Source organism: Mesocricetus auratus, unplaced genomic scaffold (assembly GCF_017639785.1).
Source record: "Mesocricetus auratus isolate SY011 unplaced genomic scaffold, BCM_Maur_2.0 Super-Scaffold_4256, whole genome shotgun sequence".
In the NCBI taxonomy this organism is placed as follows: Eukaryota; Metazoa; Chordata; class Mammalia; order Rodentia; family Cricetidae; genus Mesocricetus; species Mesocricetus auratus.
This window is the reverse complement of record NW_024429182.1, coordinates 20829723-20852017: the sequence shown is the minus strand read 5'-3', so window position 1 is coordinate 20852017 and position 22295 is coordinate 20829723. Positions and strand designations below refer to the sequence as shown.

General features: G+C 42.7%; 1 protein-coding gene across 1 annotated transcript in view; it reads left to right on the top strand.

Annotated features, from left to right (window-relative positions):
* The first annotated feature begins 5525 nt into the window (after positions 1-5525).
* Positions 5526-22295, top strand: part of Entpd1 (ectonucleoside triphosphate diphosphohydrolase 1) — a 76164-nt gene continuing 59394 nt past the window's right edge. Inside the window, exon 1 of the mRNA XM_013118072.3 lies at positions 5526-5670. Within this exon, the coding sequence (XP_012973526.1) occupies positions 5655-5670 (16 nt within the window). The 5' untranslated portion in view covers positions 5526-5654. The remainder of the gene's footprint in view (positions 5671-22295) is intronic.

The window sequence follows — 22295 nt, the reverse complement described above, 5'->3', positions numbered from 1 at the left end:
TGGGCCAGAAGGAGCAAGAATACAGTAAATAGGAACAGTGGGAATGGAACAAAGGCCATGTAGGGTCTGGTAGGAGTTCTGTTTTCCTTGTAGGGAGGTAAGGCTATTGCAGGCTTTTCAGCAGGGCAGTAGTAGGATCCTTTGCTTTATTTTGGTGTTATGGATGCTGTGTTAAGAGTCAACTGATGAGTGTTGGGGGAAGAGATCAGGAGACTGGAGAAGAGGCTCTCATAGCTCAGATGGCAGATGATACGGTTGGGATGAGTATAGCAGCAGAGGAGGCAATGAGAAGAGATCAGGTTCTGCATATGTTTTGAAGGAAGAAACAGCAGAATTTGCTAAAGGATTAGACATGGGGTATGAAGAAAGATGATCGAAATATGAGTCTAAAGTTTATGGCCTAAAATAGAAATGAACAAGTCTGAAGCAGATAGCATTATAGGTAAACACAAAAGTACTGGAATCCCATTAACCTGGGTTCAAATACCAGCCTTACCATTTACTGGCTTGGTCAAGATATTTAATCTTTCTGAGCTTCTGGCTCCTGGTCTTTAGAATGAGGACCCTAACAATACTTAGATCGCTGGGTTATTGGGATGATAAATGAGTTAACATGTATTTAAAGTTCACTCTACAAACTTTAGTTAATTAAGCATCACTGTTATTGTATAGAGGGGATTGGCCATTGGAAGAACAGCAGCTTCACCTACTTGGGACATGACGTTTAACATGAACAGAGTTTTAGAGGGGTGAGACGATGTATAGACTGTATTAACCAGCACCTAAAGTGAAACAGAAGATGCAAGGCAAGGAGAGTTTATATGTAAAAGGACTATTTAAAAATAGAGGAGAATGCCAGGTAGTGGTGGCTCACACCTTTAGTCCCAGCACTTGGGAGGCAGAAGCAGGCAGATCTCTGTGAGTTCAAGGCCAGCCTGCAGTGTGAGTTCCAGGACAGTCAGAGTTGTTACACAAAGAAACCCTGCCTCAACACACACACACACACACACACACACACACACACACACACACTGAGCCTATATATTAAGCTGGAATGGAAGGGGAGGTTGATGGCAGCAGTCTAGATACAACCAGTTGTAGGCTCAAAGGAACAAGGACAGGAGCAGTTACCAAGCCCTAGATGAAAAGTTAAAAGAAGTCAGGGGTTTGGGAGAAGCAGATGTCTTGCACAAGAAGCATAGCTAATTTAAGGTAATCCAAGAGGTTAGAGGAGCTCAGGAACCGACCTCCTGGTGTAGACAGCAGCTGGAAGCAGGGAGGGTGTCTGGAGGGGCACCACGCAGCAAGCACACAGCTATCGGGATTGCTTTCCTGGCTGATGTCATTCTGTAGCTTTGGAGATTTGGGGGCAGGTGTACACTTTCCATAGTTATTTGATGAAGACTGATTATGAGCAGTGTGAATGGCAGATTTCCTATGCTCTCCTGATCCTTTCCAGAAGCAGAAATAGCTGCCGAGACTGTGGCTTACATTCATGTTGCCTGACCCATTTGGATTGGGTTCTCAGACCCATGGTTTTAAGGATGCTCACAGAGATCAGATATCCATGTTGGTCAGAATGACTGGATGTGAGTTACATTTACTTACATCTTAAAAGGCTTTGGAATTCTTTGGTTCCCAACTTGGGATAGCAGGACAATGACTTGCAGTTTTCCAGGCAAAAATGAGAGTGGGCACTGTTGCAGAAATGGAGAGGAGACAGATTTGAGAAATGGCGAGGAATAGAAGAACAATAATATTCGGTCACCAGTAAAATGTGGGCTGTGGGGAGGGGTTTTATGATGTTTTATAGTTTTACAGAGTAAAGAAAGCCATAAATCAAGACAAGTTTAAAATATATTGGTGGTTACATCAGAGAGGTGGTAAAAGCAGATGGAGGATATTTTTCTGTAAGCCCAAGATGCTATCTGATGGCATCCTTAGCTTTTGGGTTGGTGGAAGCTAATGACCTGCTAAGTTAATAGATTTCAAAGGTTTTTACCTATTTGCCACAGGTTGTTAGCTGTGACACGCAGGTGAACTAAAGCCCAAGATAAGGTAGCCTCTGGACCTGTAGCAGCGCAGCAGGCCACATGGCTGCAATTTTAATTGACCAAGCAGTCTTTGCAGACGCAGCTTCTTTCTAGGAATGTTCATTCGCAGGAATCAGAATGGAGCAGTGGTGACTCAGGAAGGCAAAGTCACGGTCTGTGAAAAAAGAGAAGAGGCACAGGCTGATGGATGGCATATTTATTTTTAAACAAACAAATCAATAAAAAGAACCAACATTGTGGGAAAGGACATATAGCATAAAGTTTACACTACTGACCGTCTTTGACTACTAGTTAAGTCTTGTTAAGTACACTTGCACTTCAGCAACCAATTTCAGTATTGTCCTCTCGCAAAACTGAATTCTCTCTGTTCATTAAGTGCCCGAATTTATCTTTAAGAGTAGAAATTATTTAACTACTTTAGATGCTAAGGGAGGAACTGACATCAAGTTGAAGATTGAAGGTATAGGAAAAATGAAACTTTTTTCTAAGAACTTGATTAAAAAATATTTAATCAGTAAAAGAAAGACTGGTATATTTAGCTCTAGCAACTCCCATCTTTCTCAAGTGCCTTTCTTACTTTCTACTTTCTTTTTTTCTTTTGTTTCGAGACAGGGTTTCTCTGTACTGTTTTGGAGGCTATCCTGGAACTGGCTCTGTAGACCAGGCTGGCCTCGAACTCACAGAGATCCGCCTGCCTCTGCTTCTCGAGTGCTGGGATTAAAGGCGTGTGCCCGGCTACTTTCTACTTTCTTTTGAAAAAAAAAAAAAGCAAACAAATTATAACGATGAATTATTTTTTTTGTCCAGAAATAAGATTGAATTTTAAAGCAATTTTCAGGCCTTTAAACAGACACTTGTATCCCTGCCACCTCTCATGTAAGTTACTCTCATCCGACTGGGAGATAACACATGCTTAGCTATAATGTTTTGCTGATACAGAAGAGCTGAGCAATTCGATTGCTACACAGAGCATCCTACCATCAGAATCATTAATTGCTGTCAGGAGACTTATGGATGATGAGCTGGGTGCCAAGGCTACTTCTATCACTATGTATTCATTTCAGGTGGACTTAATTCAAAAAGGGTGGGAGAAGGGTACGTGTATGTGTGTGGGGAGCATGTGTTGAGGTTACAGGAGAGCATGTGAGAGTCTGTTCTCTCCTTCCACGGATGATTCTGAGGACTGAATTCAGGATGTCAGGCCTGGTAGCAAGCACTTTTATCTTCTGAGCTGTCTCACCAGTCCCGGACCCCACGTTTTTGGTGAATACTGCTGCCTCTCCCAGCTGAATCAGGAGTTAGCTCTCTCCTCTGTCCAGTCCCATCCTTTTCTCCCAAAGTCAAAGAGACTGAAAGAGAAGGAATCAGGTTTTGAAGAAACCTTTACTTGACAGCATCTGAGTGGAACATGAGTTTTAATTTACTTTATTTTTGGATTTTTTGGGATAGGTATCTTTTGTGTAGCCCTGGCTGTCCTGGAACTCACTCTGTAGACCAGGCTGGCCTTGAACTCATAGAGATCCGCCTGCCTTTGCCTTCTGAGTGCTGCCACCACCCCCTACCTGGCTTTAATTTTGTTTTAAATAGAGCACTGGGGCCACAGTGTCTCAATTGAGGGTTCACTGTTAGGTTTGGGTGAGCTCCTGACCCTTTGCTCACTCTGGGCTTTCTCTTAATCAAGCCTCTCTCTGCCTTTATCAGTTCAGTTTCCATCCTGGAGTACACAGACTATTTTGTAGGCATTTTTAAAAAATTTTCCTCCTAAGTAGTAGCAGCACACATGCAATCACAAAGTCACAAAGATTGCTGATGTTTGCAAATATTTCATTATGTCACTTTGAAACAATGTTACTCTCATAGGACAAATGTCAAACAAATGTTCATTAGAAATGTAGTTTAAACTGGCCCCAGAGAAAGCATTCATTAAGTTTTTCATTTGGTATAATTAATTGTTCTTCTAAATGGAAAAATCCTATAGTTATATACCATTTAGTAAGACACAGAAAGGGCCAGGCAGAGGTGGCGCACGCCTTTAATCCCAGCACTCGGGAGGCAGAGGCAGGTGGATCTCTGTGAGTTCGAGGCCAGGCTGGACCGACAGCCTCCAAAACAATACAGAGAAACCCTGTCTCGTAAAAACCAAAAAAAAAAAAAAAAAAAAAAAAAAAAAGACACAAGAAAGTCCTGCTATGCAGTTCTGGATTTATCAAAGTATCCAGAATTCACTGAGCACATGCTGTGTGGCAGGTAGCACACTGTACAGAGCAAAAGACATCTAAGCCAAAGTCAGCCCTGCCCTTTTACTAATACGACGGAAAATGTGGCAGAGAATGCATCGCCTTCAAAGCAATCTTCAGTGGTCACAAAGGAAATGATTTTGTGCACAACTATGTCTTGCGGTATAATTAGCTTCAGACACGAATTCTCTGCTATAAAGGAAACGCAGAAAAAAACAAACAATAACTAGGATTCAGAAGACCATGTCTGCTGTCCAGCCTTGTTGCTGTTCATTCACAAATCAGCCGCTCCCCGGGTATTTACCGAGTACCTGCCCTATGGGAGAAACTGGTGTTGGGAGCATGATGACAAACAAGAGAGGGGACTCCATGCTCTGTGACATGTGAACAGGAGCAGGTGCCTTAGTTTCCCTGCTGTCATCTTGGACTGATGGGATTCCCGAGGTCTCCTTCAAACCTCAGATGCTTACTAAGGTTTGCAGCAGCCTTTGAAGGACAAGTGTCCAAGTGGCTTTGGAACTTAAGGACTTACCTTCCTGGCTGAGGGCCATCCCTTGTTTTCATTTCAAAACAAGCTCATTGACAGGTTAACATTTATTATTGGCTGCATTTGGGTACCTTGCAAAGTCTGGGAGTGGTGTAGGAAGTCAAAGCTGGGGAGAGGTGGACAATTTTCACTTCTCAGGTGGCAGAGGTACCCGGTGAGCAGTTTACTCTGTGCGACTTTCCAGACAATGATGTGGTTTCCCATGAAGCCGCCCCCATTTCTTGAGTTCTTCTCCAAAGAGCCTAAGAAAGGATTGCTTGTCATGGGATAGGGAGTGACCAGCTTCATGGGGCAGGAATATCTGCTCTTTGCCTTCCACACGTGTTGAATAGCAAGGCTACGGTTTTCTTGCTAGCTGGCATCATAATTGCAGAACACAGGGGCTTTTCCCCCTTTCAGAAAAAAAAATTACTGGAGGAAAATGGATTTTTTTTTTGTAACAGAGAGTGTGCTGGGTATATGTAAAAGGAAAGGGGCCTGAAGGAGACTGTGAGCTTCGAACACAAACTGCTTCAAGCCTAGGAAAAATAGATTACAACCCATTACAATCCCAGTAAGCTTTCGAGTAACTAGGGAAATGGGCTGCCCTTCTCCTCTACCAATCTGTATTTCTAGTCAATGAAAAAGACACAGGGTTTGAGGTTCCTTCCGAAACCGGCTGGCTAATTTAGCCCCTCCCACAAGCCCTAGGGTCTGTTATATCTCTGATCCGTGAGTACCTCTCTCACAGAAAGGCACCACAGCAAGCAGAGGCAGCAAAAACAAAAACACCCAAGACAAACGAGGAAAGAGGAAGAAAACAAAAAGCTGCCCCTTATGGAAGATACAAAGGGTAAGATCAGAACTGATTTGATCCAAACTCTTCAGAGGAAAAAAGCCCAGATCCAGGGCGAGTACTTGAAAGAGTCAAAGGCAAAGCGCCTGAATGAACTTTCCCACTCTCCTGAGCGAGGCAGAGCTTTGGGAAGCAGCACTCTGGGCTGCAGCAGTCGGGGTGGCTCTTGAGTAGGCTGGAGTCGATGAATATTCATAATTAATTGGTATGCAGATCTGTGTTTCTTTCTTTCTTTTTTTTTTTTTTAAGCAGCAAGTGACTGTTTTTCAATCCTCTTCTATTTAAAGAGGCAGCTGCTTCATCTGCAGTCTGGAGTCATCTAGGCTCCGTTGGGTCCCTGGCTTGCAGATGCAGGGTTCTGCGTGTAGATTTGTTTTGTTCGAATTTCCTGTGTTCTTTCCTTACGGGACTTTAGCAAAGGCTCCTGCGCCTTGCCTTCTCTGCCGGGAGGGAGTTGAACAGGCAAGTTAATGTGGCAAGAGACTGTCACAACAGGACCTAGAGTGCGTGTTGTGAAAAGACTGCGAGCGTCTTGAGCTGTGTGGGGGAGTGCTCTTGTCCCGAGAGGGAGAGAGGGCTGGAGGGAGGAAAAGGAAGAGATCCTCTTAAAACAGCAGGTCATATCTGACTGGCCACATTAGATTTAGTCTAGGAAACTGCAAGGGCAGACTGTTTTGCACAAATGCTGTGCAGTCTCTGCCTTTTGCCTCTTTTGGGCATTTTCTACCAGGACGGAGAGCCAGCTGCTTGCCAGTCCTTGGGAGCCAGGAACAAAGGGGGAATGTAGGGTCGCAAACCCACTTCATCTCTGCCTTCTAATATGCTCACAAATTTTTATCACATAGCACGCAGAGGGAATGGAGGATAGCAAACAGATTTCTTCCTAATTAAAGCAGAAGATATCTGTGTGGGTTTCCTAAGTCTTTGCTCAGTGCTGGGACCTGTGTCCCCTTTGCCATGCGTGCTTCAATCCCTCATACCATCCATATAAGGTAAGTGCTATCCTTATCCTGAGGAACGAAGAGGGCACACCTTGGGATCCTGTACTTAGGAAGAGGCAACTGTAGATGCAGGCAAGCATTCTGCACTTAGGAGGTGGTGAGCACGGATGCAGGGTCCCAGGGCACGTCTACTCCGTCTACTCCTCCACACTGCCCTCTGCTCGGAAGGCTCTCTGGTGTCACAGATTCCCGATCACTGGGTTCTAGGCTTGTGAATCTCTGAATTACTGGGAAGATTCAGTGATGAAATCTAGTCTGTGATGGAATTTGTATTTTGCAATCAGGTTTACATCACCAATCTCAGTTGTTGTAAATGGCCATTCTTTGTGGGGGAGAGGCAGGCATCGTTGCTATGTATGGCCTTTTACCAAAGGGAGGATGGAAGTGTGGAGGGCTAGACCTCATGAACCAAATGTCTAGCTGTCAAACCGTCTAGATCTGAGGAGAACTCCTCTACTTCTGGTTTCTCTTCTGAACACGTGTCTCCACCCCCAAGGAGCACTCACCAAGCTACTTTCAGTTCCCCAGGGAACTGATCTTCTCTTCACCTCAGCTCGCTGCAAGGCATTTTCCTCCATCTTGAAGGGGGCTGGTCTCTTTTATTCTTTATCTTGGACCCAACCCAACTCTGTGTGAATTCCAGTGTCATCACTTTTTTTTTCCTGTGAGCCTCAGTCTTCTCACCTGTGAAATGAAGAGAATAATACCTGCATCTGAGGGTTGTTAGGATGGAGTAACTAGTTACACAGTTCCTAATGTAGACTGTGTGCTCAGTAAATACAGGCTGTTGCTGTTGCTTCCAGATTTTTCTTGAGAATTGCTCTCCCCCTTAAGCCTCTTCCACACTTCAAATCAGGACCTGCCTTGGATGTTTCTACAAATACCTCACCTTTAATCATCATACTCGCCTCTTTTCCTTATCTCTGTGTCACCTTCCAGTCCGCAATGATAATTTCTGTATTCATTTTGGGTGTATGATATACAGTGCACCTTTCTTTTTTTTCAGCCTTAAAAGTCATGGCCACTTTGTTGTGCATGCAGCGAGAGTGGTGGGAGAGAGGCCTTAGTCATGAGCAGAGGGCAGAAGGGAGCTGGGGTGCTCACATAGCAGCCTCAGAAGACGTGGTGGTGGTGGGGCATCCAAGAAGAACCCTGCGCCTGAGTATTGACTCAGTTAGAGCTTCAAGACAGCCCGTGGCCCGTGGCCCGCCTAGCAGATTCACCACATGAGGTCACAACAGGTCTCTGATGTCCTTATTATAAATCAGCCTGGTGCTCATAAGCCACCAGGAGAAGTCCTTGAAGTTGATATCATGTCAGAGAAGATGCTAGCTTTGTCTAGAGGGTGGTGCTCCTCAGACTTTTGTATAAGTCTAGAAGGTTCTTGTCAGCCACAAGCACCTTGAGCTCCTTAGTGGGCACTCGTTCAGTATCTAAGAAACTATTATTGTTGTAGTTGATGTTCATTGGAGAGTCCGAAGGGTTGACAAGGGATCTTTGAGGTTGTAGTAGGGCTTCCCCCATATTGATGCATACCACTCTTAAACAGTCCACAAACATCTTTCGAGCTAGATGCTCTGAAAAACCAGTGCCCCCACCTCTAGGTTGATGGTCTTAGTTGATGATGTGACTTCATGCCAAGGCACTCCGTTTGTCCAGTACAGCTCTGGATGAACTTCAATCTCTATTCCCACTCAGCCAGGGACCAAAGTGGAGAGTTTTAGATATTGCCTAGCATACCTTTGCTGTCTCTGAACAAAACATCTGGTTTGATAAACAGTGCCTCTCTAGTCCCACTTTAGAGAAATCTTGCTGTCCGAGGCAGCGTATTCTGGTAATGAAAGAAAAGCAAACACCGCCAGGCCTGGCCCTGGGTAAAATCATAATGTACACTGTTTGTTCCCAGCACCCCTCTTTTTCTCTTCCTGGCATACCTTCAAAGCAATTTGGCAAATATTGTTTGTCTGCCATTTGTAAGTACCTATGCCAGTTCCTTGGGTATAAACAGTTTGCACATGATGTAGTGGGGAAGGGAGACATACGAAACCAATTCTAATGGAAGCCAGACTCTGTCAAGTGCTAATAATAGCTAACATTGATTAATAAGTGCCAGACACTAATGTTTTATATATGTTGTCTCATATACTCTTCACAACAGCTCTTTGGTATTGATTTATGCGTGTAACAGTTATGGAAGGAAGCCCCGTAGCCAGAGTCACACAGTTGCTAAGAGGTAGAGGGGACATTTTTGGCCATGTGGTCAGTCTGTAAAGCCTGAGCTAAAGATGGGTCCTACCTCTGGAAAGCCACAGGAGCAGTCCAATGGCAGTGTCACGAGGAAGACAACTCAGAACACTTCTCAAAGAAAGTGCTGCTCTCCAGTTGGACTTACAAAGATAAGTGAAGTTCAGTGCCCACAGAAAGCCCCTTCCTTCCCCAGTCATTAACACCAAGAGAACTGTCTTTTTACTAAAACTGCAGCCTGGACTGAAGAGGAGAAAAACCCCTCTCTTTCCTACATTCTGAGCAGGACCTATTTGCATCCTATCCTGGAGATTTGAAGGGAGAATTGCGGGGAGTCTCGACCGTTGTTGTGACCAGTCTTGACAATGGTAGAGAGTTTGGGATTAGCAATCATGCAATTAAATAAACATTTACACAATGGTCAGCTGCGCATTAAATGATGTCCTTCATCGTGATTTCCCCACATGGTAAGTGGGGAGTAAGTGATGAGGCACATCTGGCTGCAGCGGTTGTAATTCGCATCGCGTCTTTTTCTCCCCTGCGCTGTTACGCTGTTACGGTTGCTTCTGCTTTCTAATCAGCAGTTATGACCAAGGGAGGATTTAATTCAGGTGTGCTGGGCTCCACCTGTGCAGGGTGATGGCGAGGCCTGTGGGTGGGAAATTATGTAGAGTTTATTCCTTCAAATATTTCGGAGAGAGGCCAAAGCCAAGGGTTGCCCTTGTGGCGAGGAATCATTAGGCATTTGGATGATTTGACAGAAGTGAGAGGGGAGTCATTTGTGTGTGTGTGTGTGTGTGTGTGTGTGTGTGTGTGCGCGCGCGCGTGTGCGTGCGTGCGTGCGTGTGTGTGTGTGTGTGTGTGTGCGCGTGAGCACATGTGTGTGTTTCTGGGACTGCATTTTTCAAACTTTAGCATGCACATGCACATTTAAAGATAAGAAGATTCAGACTCCTCCTCAGAAGCTCTGGGGTGAGGCTGAGTTCCTGCAGTTCTCCCACAGGCCAGGTCATAGGGCTGACCCTCCGTGGCCATCTGACTGGCAGTGTCAGAAGGTCATGCCTGTAGTCTCAGAGCTTATTTGGTACCTACGAATCAATTGCTCAGCCTCCTTTACCTCATACTCTCTGAGCCACCGAGTGGAGCCACTGATTAGCTATGCCACTGCAGGATAATGGGAAGCCTAATTCATCTGTACTTTCAGAAAAATGTATGACCTACAGCAGGATATTGAGGCCTCTAGTTTACCTTGACTTCGAAACAAGTCCACCTTTTCAGAGCACAATCTGCTGCAGAGCAGCAAGGCCTTCTGTTAGAGTTTTTAAATGTTTTTACCTCTAGAAAGGTTTGTTACTTTTAATTATGTGTATGTGTGTGTTTGCGTGGGTATATGCACATGGGTGCAGGTGCCCGTAGAGGCCAGAGGCTTCGGGTCACCGGAAGCTGGAAGTTTAGGCCGTTGTGAGCCACCGACATAGGTGATGGGAGCAGGATGCAGGTCCTCTGGCTTCAACTTTTCTCTGTTTCCCTATAGTTCCCAGGTTCCCTAAGCTTCTCTTGCTCTCCACTTTCAGCTTGAGCAGGGCTGGAAGCTGCCTACAGAATCCTGCGCTGGACCGAGGAGTCTCGGGGGAGGTGGGGGTTGCAGGGACTTGGGGCTCTGAGACTTGGGCATTGTCTACGCTGCATACTTAAAGTGGGAATGATCCTAGTTGCAAAGCTAGGAACGTGGGTTCAGAGAGGAATGCTGGGATTTCTTTAGGTTTGGGAAATTTAGGGGACTGTGGGCAGAAAACATTGTTGGAGAGATGAGGCTGTGGAAGGTATTGTCTGATGGGCACACAACTTGTAGTTTTTCAATTATGTATTATCAGAGTGACTTCAGAGATTATTTATCAGAGTGACTTTAGAGATTATGTATTATCAGAGTGACTTTAGAGACCAAATTATAGAACTTGCCCAACATAAAGCGGTATTTCCTTTGTTTTTTAATCTTTACTGTTTTATGTAATAAATTTTTTACCTATACAAAATGTCTTTTATGCACACTCACGTACACACACATGCACGTGCACGTGCACGCGCACACCCAACTAGGCTTGCTATCCTTTAGCCTCAGCCTGGTAATACTGTAATATGGGCATGTGTCACCAAGCCTGGCAAGAAAAAAAAATGCCTTATAAAAGGAGAAAATAAGTAACAATGACATTTCAAAACAAAATGAAAAAAAAAAAAGACTAATGCCCTTGAGGTAGACTACAAGAAAGTAGAAGATGAAGGAATGTAAGGAATTATTTTCTGTGGCCAAAATTCAAGGACTCATTTCAGAGATGGTTCTCTTGGCCCCATACAGAGTGTGTGTACAGTTTCTCTGTGTCCACGCGGATGCCAGTGGTTCAGTGCATACTGTGAGAACTCCATGTAGCCGCGATTAGGGTGGAAAGAGGGCAACGAGAGATGGGGGGCTGGCCCTCTCATTTCACCTTTACTTAAGTTCTACCTTGAAGTAAAATGATAATGCCACGATCATCAGGTTGCATACAGTTTTAAAGTCTGGCTTTTAGAGAGTACTTTCCATTTGTAGCATACTTTTTATAGTCACATAGCAGATTTAACAATTCCTGTCTCTTGCAACGTTCCTAATAAACATCTGCGCAGGAACTTCTTCCCTAAGTAGGAGTGTAGTCTGAGGGTGGAATCCCAGAAGTAGGATGACTGTTTAAAACCTGTAAATACTTTCTGAAGTTCTCTGTTGCCATTACTAAATTAAGTGCCTCCCAAGGCCAAGTTGGTTCCCAAGGTCAAGTTGGTTCCCCAGGCCTGGGCCCTTCATTCCACAGCTGCTCCCTGTTTTCTGGCATCCCCAGTAGTGTTCGTAATTGGTTAAAAACTAATTGTATAAACTTTAAAAGTCCTTGTAACTTTTTAGTTACTAGGAATCTTTATGGTAATCTTCACATGATATGCTTAGTCTTTTGCCCATTTATTACTAATTTGCATTTTATGTCTTTAATTTCTGTGAGTGATCCATCACCTAAAAACATTTAATTTTCTACATTCCTTTCAATATTTTTGTGGAATAAATTCCTAGTGTTTCATAATATTTCATATTGTTTCATGAAGAGGTCAAACACACATTTTACACACAGTTTTGTAGTTTATAAGTAGTTTGATACTGTATTTTTATTGTCTCCTTAAGTCGTAGTAATATGTTTTCAGTTCTAAGTGATTCTTATTTTTGTTTAGATTATTATTAATTTTCCATTTGCTTCTTAATGGCTAGAGAATATGGTTTTATAGTATCTGAATTATCCTTGTAAATAAACATATGATGACTTTTTATAAACCCATGAATACTTATGAATGTAATATATTAATTTAAAAAATATAAAATTGATATTAATTAATTTAATCTCTTTAATTATATTGTAATCCATCTCCAATTATAGTTTTCTACCATTTGAAATTATAGTGTATGTACAGTCTCTGAGTTTGAGAGTATGTGTGTGTGTATGAGGTATCCATGTGTTTGCACATGTTTAGGTGTAGGTAGAGGTCCAAAGCTTATGTTGATGACTTCCTCCTAAGCTCTCCACCTTGTATATTAAGGCAAGGATGACCCAGAAGAGAAGCTTGCTTGTTGGCTGGTCAATCAGCTGTATCCATCTGTCTCTCCTGTTCAAGACAGGCATCCCCAGCTTTTGACATTGGTTGCTAAGGATTTGAACTCAGGTCCCCATACTTTCACAGCAAGCACTCTTACCTATTGAGCTGCCTCCATATTTCCAGACTTCAAGTACTTTGAGAGAATTAATTGCCATGTTTGTGCTAATTTGTGACAGCAGTCATTATCAGTACACTAATATGGTATGTGATAAATGGATATGAAGTTACTTTATTTACCATACAGATGGATTTGGGTCACAAACTGTTCTAATCACTTTACAGATGTTAACTTAGTTTTGAAACAACATCAGAGATTGGTGCTATTTAATTTTACTATTTTACTGATATTTGAGGAATGAGAGCTGTAAAGCAACTCAATTAATGTCTCTCAGTTGGAAAGTGTGGAGTTCAGACTCAAATTCTAGGCATTGGTCTCATTATTTGGAGATATGGTTTGCATATCACATGAGTCATGCATTTGAAACCTACAATTTGGTGGGTCCTAATATAGTTCCATAATTGTAGATGATTGTCACAATCAATTTGGAACATTTTTGTCATTTCAAAACCTCTGCACCCATTAATAATCACTTCCCATTTCCTATCTATTCATCCATCCTTCCCCTTTTCCAGGCCTCAGGTGCCCATAGTCTAGTTTTCATCAGTAGCTCTGCCTATTCTAGCTGTGACCTGTCTATGACATTCTATGTTGCATTACATTTTTGCCGCGTGTTCATCACTCAATTGATATGGGGGCTGTTTCATGTCTTGTTTTTTGTTGTAAAGGATGCTGCTTTGCATGCGCCTGGACAAACTTTTGTATAGACATTACTTCAATTTCCATAGGTTTAAGCCTGGAGTGGAATTGTTCCATCATGTCGAGGTGTACTCATTTGAGGCACTTCTAGACTATTCACTGTATTAGGTGTGCTATTTCACACACCAGAGTGTGATACTCCAGTGTCTCTGTATCATCATTAGTACCTGTTGTTGTCTGTCATTGGTTAGAGCCCTCCCAACAGGTGGGGAGTGGTGTCTTGGTGTGATTTGGGTCTTGTTTCTATGTGGTTAATGCTATTCTTCATTAGATCTCCAGGTAATTTTGTGTCTTCTTTGGAGAAATGTTCATTTGGATTGCTTACCAATTTTTAAAGTTTGACTTTTTATTGTTGATTTGCAATGATTCTTTATGTAGTCCTTTTGTTCAGCTATATAACTTCAAAAATATTCTGTATTTTAAAGTTACCTTTCCAATTTTTATAACTTTTGCTATATAAAAGTTTTATATCTTAAAGATACCCAGTTCATATTTTCTTTCATCTCTTATGTTTTTGATGTCATTTCTAAGAACTCAGTGTCTAATCCAAACTTATGAAGTCACTTATGCCTGTGTTTTTTTAAGATTTATTCTATTTTGTGTGTGTATTTTGCCTGCTTACATATGTACCTCAGGCATGCAATGTCCATGGAGGCTAGAAGAGGTCATCAGATTGCCTGGAACCAGAGTTGCTGATGATTGTGAGCCACCATATGGGTGCTGGGACTCAAACCTGGGTGCTCTGAAAGAGTACCAAGTGTCCTTAACTGCTGAGACATATCTGTTTTCTTCAGAATTTTGATGGTTTTTATCCCTATATTTAGATTTCTGATCCTTTCTTTTTTCCTCCTCTCCCCACCCTTCTTTTGGATATCCGGTTGCCCCTGCTTCATTTGTTGAGAATAGTGTTGCCTTCCTCAGTGAATTACCTTGGGGTAGTTGAGAATGAATTTGCTCTACATGAAAGTCAGTTTCTGGAGTCCCATTTCTGTGTTCACCATAACATTGAAGGGAACTTCACAATCAGAAGTTTGAGTTCTCCAACTTGGCTTTTCCTTTTCGAGATTGTTTTGTACCCCTTGGATTTTCAAATGATGTCTGAGCAATCTTGTTAATTTCTGCAGAGAAATTTCCTGAGATTTTGGCAAGGATTACATATTATGCTGATAAGGGTGATACATTATGCTGAGCATAAATGTATTTGGAGAAGATTGCCTGTTATTTTATCTCTAATACTGTGGCTATACCTTAACCTACTGTTATTTCAACCAGCAATTGTGACTCCACAGTTACCAGCCTGCTTCTCTGGCAGTTGCCTGGCCTCTCAGGCTACAGCCTGAAGGAATTCTCTTCCCACAGGCACTGGCTCTGTCCCTCCTGCTAAAGGTAGCTTTGGCTAAATCTCCTGTTGTATTTATAAATAGAACTGGAGACTCAAAGGCTGGGGTGAAAACCTGCTAGCTCACAGGGGTTGCATAGCACCTAACTAACCTCTCTTTGCTGGTGTCTCCCAAAAGCCCATCCTTCTGCTCCACCAAAACAAAAAAGCCTGCACCACTTAAAACCCCTCCCTACTACTTCTAGTGCATCTCTCTATCTCTTCTGAGCAGAGGCAGGCAGCTCTGTGAGTTCTTTGGTTCATATACTGTCCATCTTTATTTCCAATGCATCTATGTCATTTTATCAAAAGTGAATATGTATCCTTCCCCATTTAAAACACTACCTTTTGAAATGAATTTTCACAATGTTTTGATGGGGGAATTAAAATAGTCTGCATTTGCTTACTTTCCTTTCTCTTTTGACACTGGACCTTTGCTTATTCATTCTCACATAACTTCATAGATGTGGATGGTAGATATTTTACTTTGAAATCTATGGGGATCTGAAAAGGAAAGCATCCTGTGTTTCAGTGCGTCTTAATAATGAAGTACAAATGAGCAACTTTGATCTTATTATGAAGAAAGGACCCAACCTCATCTGCTTCCCATGTCGTCCTTTTTATCTTAAATGTCTAATCTGTGTGTGTTGTCAGCATCAGTCCTGGGAACGTTAGTTATGACTCATGGTGGCTTTCCTCTTTAGCCATCACTAATCAAACGCCTCTCTGGAGAAGTGCGCTGGTGTTCAGTGTGATTCATGTCTCACAATGCTGTCTGCATTCTTGAGTTCTTAATCTGGGCTCCTTTCATGACAAGCTATCCTCTCAGCATAGAAAATTAGCTTTCCAGAAAGATAATCACCGGGAAGAAAGGTGTCATGCTGTCTTCAGGACAGAAACATTCACTGCCTCATCACTGGGAAAGTTCTTACAGGGTTTCAGGAAGTCTGATGCTGTAGAGCAGTTGAGGACAATGCCGTTTCCCGCCAGAATTGTTTTCCATGCACTGTATCTCACTGTTATAGCGTTTGCAGCAAAGTAGCTAAGGATAGGCTTCCCCTTTGGGTTGGCTGAGGATAACCCTGGGGTTTTGCAGATGCAGCTATTCTTGAGGGAGTGAGGAAACACCCCCATTGTTGTTTTGGCTACTGCCCCTGCCTTTTGTCTTAACTCCACAAGGGCAAATTATCTGGATGTCTTTGAATTTCATATTTATTTTCTTCTTATCCTTTTTCCCTTCATTTATTTTCACCGCATTCCAAGGGTGTTTTCCTAAGATTTTCCTCTACATCATTCAATTTCCATTAACTAGTGCCAACATCAAATTTGATTCAGCTGCAGTGATTTGGGCACCCATGAAATCTTTTAGCTTGTTCTTTCTCATAGCAGGATTGTCTCCTATCTGGTTAAAATCAAAGATTCCCTTTTCTGTCCTTCTTTATGTAAGTTCTCAATGGTGTAGACATTCTCCTCCTTCAACTTTATTGCAACATTTTAAAAATTATTTTATGTGCTTTGCCTGAATGTATGTGTATGCAAACACTTGCCTGCAGTACCCATGGAGGCCAGAAGAGAGCGCTGGATTCCCTGGCACTGGAGTTACAGTAGTTGTGCATTACCACATGGGTGCTGGGAATTGAATCCAAATCTTCCTCTGGAAGAGCAGCCAGTGCTCTTCACCACTGAGCCATCTCTTCAGCCCCATTAAAAACGAAAAACATAAGCGTTTAGCCAAGTTTCACTGGAGATTTATCTCCCACAAACTTGTGAGATGGTTGGATGTGTGTTTTACTCATAGCTCCTGCAGAGTCTGCTTGGATCTTGTTTAGGATCCTCAAAGACTAGACCCTCACTGAGTGTGGGAGGAGATTGAAGCCCTCCGATGCTGGAGAGAAGGCAAATGTTATCATCTCCAACATTTTCATGTTTCAGAAGACAGAGATACTAGACTGTCAGAGTTCTGATGTCCAGGAAGGACCTCTCTTGCTTTGTTTCTTCCTCAGAGAGAGAAACTGTGTGGACCTGGCAATGAGCCCTGCCCTGTGCTTACCACTTTCCCCACAGTGAAGCTGTCATAGGCGATCAGGTCTTTTTGTATATTAGACACATGGCTGCCAATTCATGGGGGTGGGGGTAGAAACAAAAACAAGACACCAGAGTTGCCCCAGACATTGCTTTGTCCCTCCTCTCACACCGTGCTGTATTTCTTCCACAGTGTGTTCTGTTTCTTCTAAGTGTAGCAGTGTTGGCACAGATAAGTCAGCTTGTAGTACAGAGCAAGCATAAGGACAGAAGACAGGGAAACACCACATTAAGAAACGGGAAAGGAGAGAACCGACTTAGGAAAAGATTCAGCAACAACGCCTTAAAAGGCAGAAGAAAGTCAAAGAGAGGGATTGGCTGTGGTAGTCAGAGGACCAGTGTTCGAGTTCACAGTGCAGAAAAGGCAAGAAGGGTAGTGAGACTATTAGATGCAGCATCTCTCTTGTAACATGCCCACCTGCATCCTCTGTCCTACTCGCGGCATTCACAATCTCTCTTGTACCATTCTCACCTGTGTCCTTCCCACCCACAGCCCAGTGCTTCAGGAACTGAGATGCATTTTATGCTAAAAGCCCTCTCCTCTGAAAAATGAGGACCAGCAAGCTGGCTCACTGGGTAAAGGCACTTTGCCTTCAAACCTGACAACCTGAATTTGGCTCCTCAGCTTCGCATGGTTAAGAGAGAGAGCCAATTACCCTGAAGATTGTTCTCTGACTTCCACATGTATGCTGTGGAGTGCGTAAATAAATAAATAAATAAAATAAATGTGAGGTGGAAAACCACTCTAATGGTGTGTTTTACAATGGAGGAAAGACAGTGACAGGCTTGTGGAGTTTGGAATTTCTAACTGTTGTTGGTGTGGATAGAATTCACAGGCTACTTATCTATATTAAGAGATTAAAGTATAGGAATCAAGAAAGGAGGAATGGAGGGCTTCGTATAAGAAGAGAGGTGTTACAATTAAATTAGACCAAACAAAGAGTAAATTTGGCCATATTTGAATCATAAAAGCCAGCAGATCAGAGATGTTGAACAAAGTGTATGCAAAATGCTGTTCCAGAAGCAGAGGATGCGTCATGAGACAAAATAAAAACCCTTGACTTTTATGGGACTTATCTTCTGGTTGGAGGCAGGAGGCAGACAGTGAACAAAAAAGTAAAGTGTACATGTGCTTGGTGTGCTCAGAAAAAAACAAAAACAAAGCAGAAGGAAGGCTAGAGGGAATGCCCATGGCAGTTTCTTGGCAGAAAGACCATTAGCTACAAAGTCCTAAGGAGAAGTAAGGCTTGTAAGAAACAGGGACTGGATTCCAACATAGTTCAAGTTGAGGAAGGGTGTAAGAGCTGAGAAATGGATTTCTAAGTTCTTGTGGGTCACAGAATAGGCTTTGGCTGTATCCACAGAGAAAGGAAGCATCCTGGCAGATGTTAAGCATGGATGTGACTTACACAGTCTGTGTTTTAATGGGGTCACTCTGGAGAGATACTTGCTAGGATGCCACTGTAGTGATGCAAGGCAGAGATAAGGGGAGGTGCCCAGTAGTACATGGCAGTAGGGGAAATGTTTAGAAACAATTGCATTGTGTCTATTTTGAACACAGAGGCTGTAAAATTCCACAACTGAATTTAACAGGAAAGAGAGAGATGGAAACTTGACTTCAAAGATTTGGCACCTTCTGAGGAACTGGAAGGATAGAGCTGCCTTTTCTGAAGAGAGACTACAGAAGGGAGAGGTTTGGGTGGAAAGATGAAAAGCTGTTTTGGATATGTTAAGTCTAAGTCTATTGTCTTTTCACGTGGATGTGACAAAACACCTGATAGGAGCAACTTAAAGCCAGAAGGGTTTCTTTGGGCTAATGGTTTAGGGGATAGAGATTATCTTGATGGGGCTGGGAGGAGGGAAGCCAAGCATGGTGCTTTGTATTTATCACTGTTGCCCAGCTGATTGGCACACAGACTCTGTTCCCCAGAAAGCAAACCGCTGCCCATAGGTGGGCGATGAGACCAGACTCTTGCTAGAACTCAGCAGCTGGTTTATGAGTGAGGGCGTCTCAGTGGCTAAAGACTATGAAAAGAATAAGAATATCCCCCCATCACTATTGCAACAATGAGGGACTGTTTTCACGTGCCAAAGGGAAGGGCTTCTCTTGTTCTTCCTGTTTGTTTTAATCATCAGTACCACTGAAGGTACAGGAAAATTAACATTCTCACATTGGCTAATGTATAGGTTAAACTTTTCTGAATGGTAGTTTGGTTATAATTATTTAAAGCATGAAGAATGTTATTATCCTGACTTATAACTACTATAAAAATTGTCCAAGTAAGCTATCCTGAGTGTGTGCATAGATGTTCCCTGGAGGACCTGCACTAACACATTGTTTGCAATAGTGAACAGAGGGAAATAACCTGACGTGTAACTGTATTCAAAAGAGATCATGAGAAAATTTGTGAGAGCAAGGGAAGTATTGTAAAGTAGAAAGACAGGTTACCAAAGTGAACAGGCAAGACCCATCAGTTAGAAATAATTACCTTGACACCAAATATGTACAGAAGGAAAACTAAAAAGGCGAAATACTAAAATAGATTGTTTTTCTGTGCCTTTTGAATTTTAGCAAGTATATATTATTTTTTCTGATATAAGAAATACTAACTGCTAATTTAAAAATCCCTCATTTAAAATTAACTGGAAAGTTATTAATTTACTAGTAAATTAACTGTGCTGGGCAGTGGTGGCGAATGCCTTTAATCCCAGTACTCAGGAGGCTGAGGCAGGTAGATCTCTACAGAGCTAGTTCCAGGACAGCTAAGGCTACACAAAGAAACCCTGTTTTGAAAAACAGCAACAGAAACAACCACAAAAAGTAAGGGGATTTAAAAGGACTGTATGAAACATGGTAGCCTGCTTATTAGCTTTATTTTCAACTATATGTGTAATTTTTCTGCCATTCTATGAACATATAAAATCTGTCTTTCTGAGAGCCAGTATCATCACAGAATATCAAGAACTTAGCTAGATGTGGTTCAGGAAAATATTCTAGAAATTAAGAGAAACTTTGAATTGGATTTGAATTAAGAAAAAAAGGCTTTGGACTCCCTTCCAACATTGAGAGATGCACTCTCACCCTGAACTCTTGGGGGAGGGTTTAGGCCCTGCCCTGGATGAAATGACAGACTATGGACACCCCCATGGAGGGCCTCACCCTCCCTGGGGAAATGAGGGGATAATGGGGGGGTTGGAAGGAGGGCACAGGAGGAAGGGAGGGAAAGGGAGAGGGACCTGGAACTGACTTGTGAACCAACCTTGTTTCTAATCTAAATTTAAACTTAAAAAAATTAATAATAAAAAAAAAGGCAGCAAAGGAACTGGAATGAAGGAGTCATAATAGGTTGGCTCTAGAAGTCACATGTTTCGAAGCAAAGCGAATGTGAAGGGGCGGGGCCGCTCCACGAGTGGCATCTAATTCTTTTACCATCAGTGGGATAAAGCTCATGAACAATGAGGGAAAATGTCCTGTGTTTAACACGAAACAGCTAGCAAACTCCACAGTCAGACTGGCAGTGGCCACCTCTCCCTGCCTTATAAACAGTCTTCTGCCCGAACAACAGCTCCACTAGAGGACCCCAGAATCTAGTAGCTGTTTTAGGGCAGAGCAGACCTTAATTCAGAGGCTCTGAGTTTTTACTCTGATAGATGGGTGACATATTTTTTCTTATTAAAAAAAAGTCTGTTTTGTGTCAGCAATACAACCTTATAACTTAAACTCAAGTGATAACACAGCGCCGCATTCCCCCCCCCCCCCCCACTGCCCCATCTCTGCTCATCCTGTCCAGGACTGCTGCATTTAGCCTTTGTACAATGTCATCTGGCTTGCACGTTTGTTCGGTGTCAATTGAGATAGCTGTTGCTTTCCTATCGTGACAGCCAAATCTTTCACCTTCCAAACCTTCCCACTGCAGTGACAGACAGATCTGGCATAGGCTAGTATTCCCTGCCTACGTCAGCATCTGATAAGCGTTCTTTCCCCCTTGGTTCCCTTTCCCCTACTGCCATTAACAAGGCCTGTTTTTCTGCTTGCATAGTTTGCTGTTTTACCTAGTAACTGTTTTTTTTTTTTTCCTGCCTAAGCCAAGTTAAATCCAAATTTGATTTAAAGTCCCTGATCAGGGATCTAACAGGTGTTTTATTCTTTCTTCCTGCTTTTTGTTTTATGGTTTGTATTCCTCTTCTTTTCTTGTCTGTTCGTTTTTAAAGTCTCCCCTTCTGAGACGTTTGTCCTGTTTAGTTTCAGCCGCTTGCTCTTTTGTCATCCTCCCTGCTGGCCGCTAGCCCGTGTTGATGTTCACACTAACATCTCTTCCTCTTTCTAGGTTCCCACCTCCTCCATGGAGCACACCCTTCAGTAACAGTGTCCCTGAAACAGGCACACTGCAGGAAACGGCAATGGAAGCTCTTGGGTCTTTTAGGATTTCCACGTTACAGCTCTCATTCCCCCAAGTGTTTTTATGCCATTTGTGGCTCCCACCCTGCCCTCTATTTCCAGGAAGGATGTAAAATCTTGCTTTTTCTTTCTGGTCCTTTGTGTACTATGAAAGTTTTGGTGATGTGCTTGGCACAAGTTAGTTTCTATTCGCTGTGATCTACTTGCTTTGTTTGTTGTGTGGGAGAATTTGTCCCTCCCAGCCAGAGACTCTCATCTTGCTGTTCTGGACATTTCTCTCATCTTGTCTCTGATTTCTTCCCTTGCTGTCTGTGTTCTTTCCTCCAAGTCTCCTGGGTTACAGCCGTGCTGTCTGCCATGTGCTTACACTTTCTAGGATATTCCCTTGACTTTCACGGTCAACATCATATGAAGATACTTAGTTTGGTTATTTTTGTATAAATTTCTAAAAGTTTATTTAAGTAGAACCATATGCTTTCTCCACTCACAGATGCAACATCTCTTGGTATATAGAGTGACTGGCGGTTTTACTTTTGTTTGCTCTATTTCTATGTATGTCTTATTTTTGTAGATTTGATATTGCAGACTGTTTTCACTCTTATTTAATCTTTGTCCTACATACCAAACACACCATCCCCCTTGTTTTCTAGCTAATAGATCTCAGAGAATATATCAGTTTTTAATTTTTTCTTACCATAGATGTCTATGTTAGTTTTCTCATCACCATGACTAGACACCCAACAGAAAAGAAACTCGGTGGAGGAGCAGTTTATTTTGGCTCACAGGTCAGAGGAATGCAGTTTTCGTGGTGGGGAAAGCGCGGTGGAGGAGCATCTTGGTGTGTGGTGCGGTCAGCAAAAGAGGAAGAGCATCAGGGCTCAGCGTTTCCCTTTCATGCAGACTGAGCTCTGAGTGAAAAGCTAGAACCACCTGTGCTCAGGGTGGGGCTTCACACCACAGTTACTCTCGATTGACCCCACAAACTCCCCAGATCTGTGTCTCCTAGGCAGTTCTCAATACAGCCAAGTTGACCAT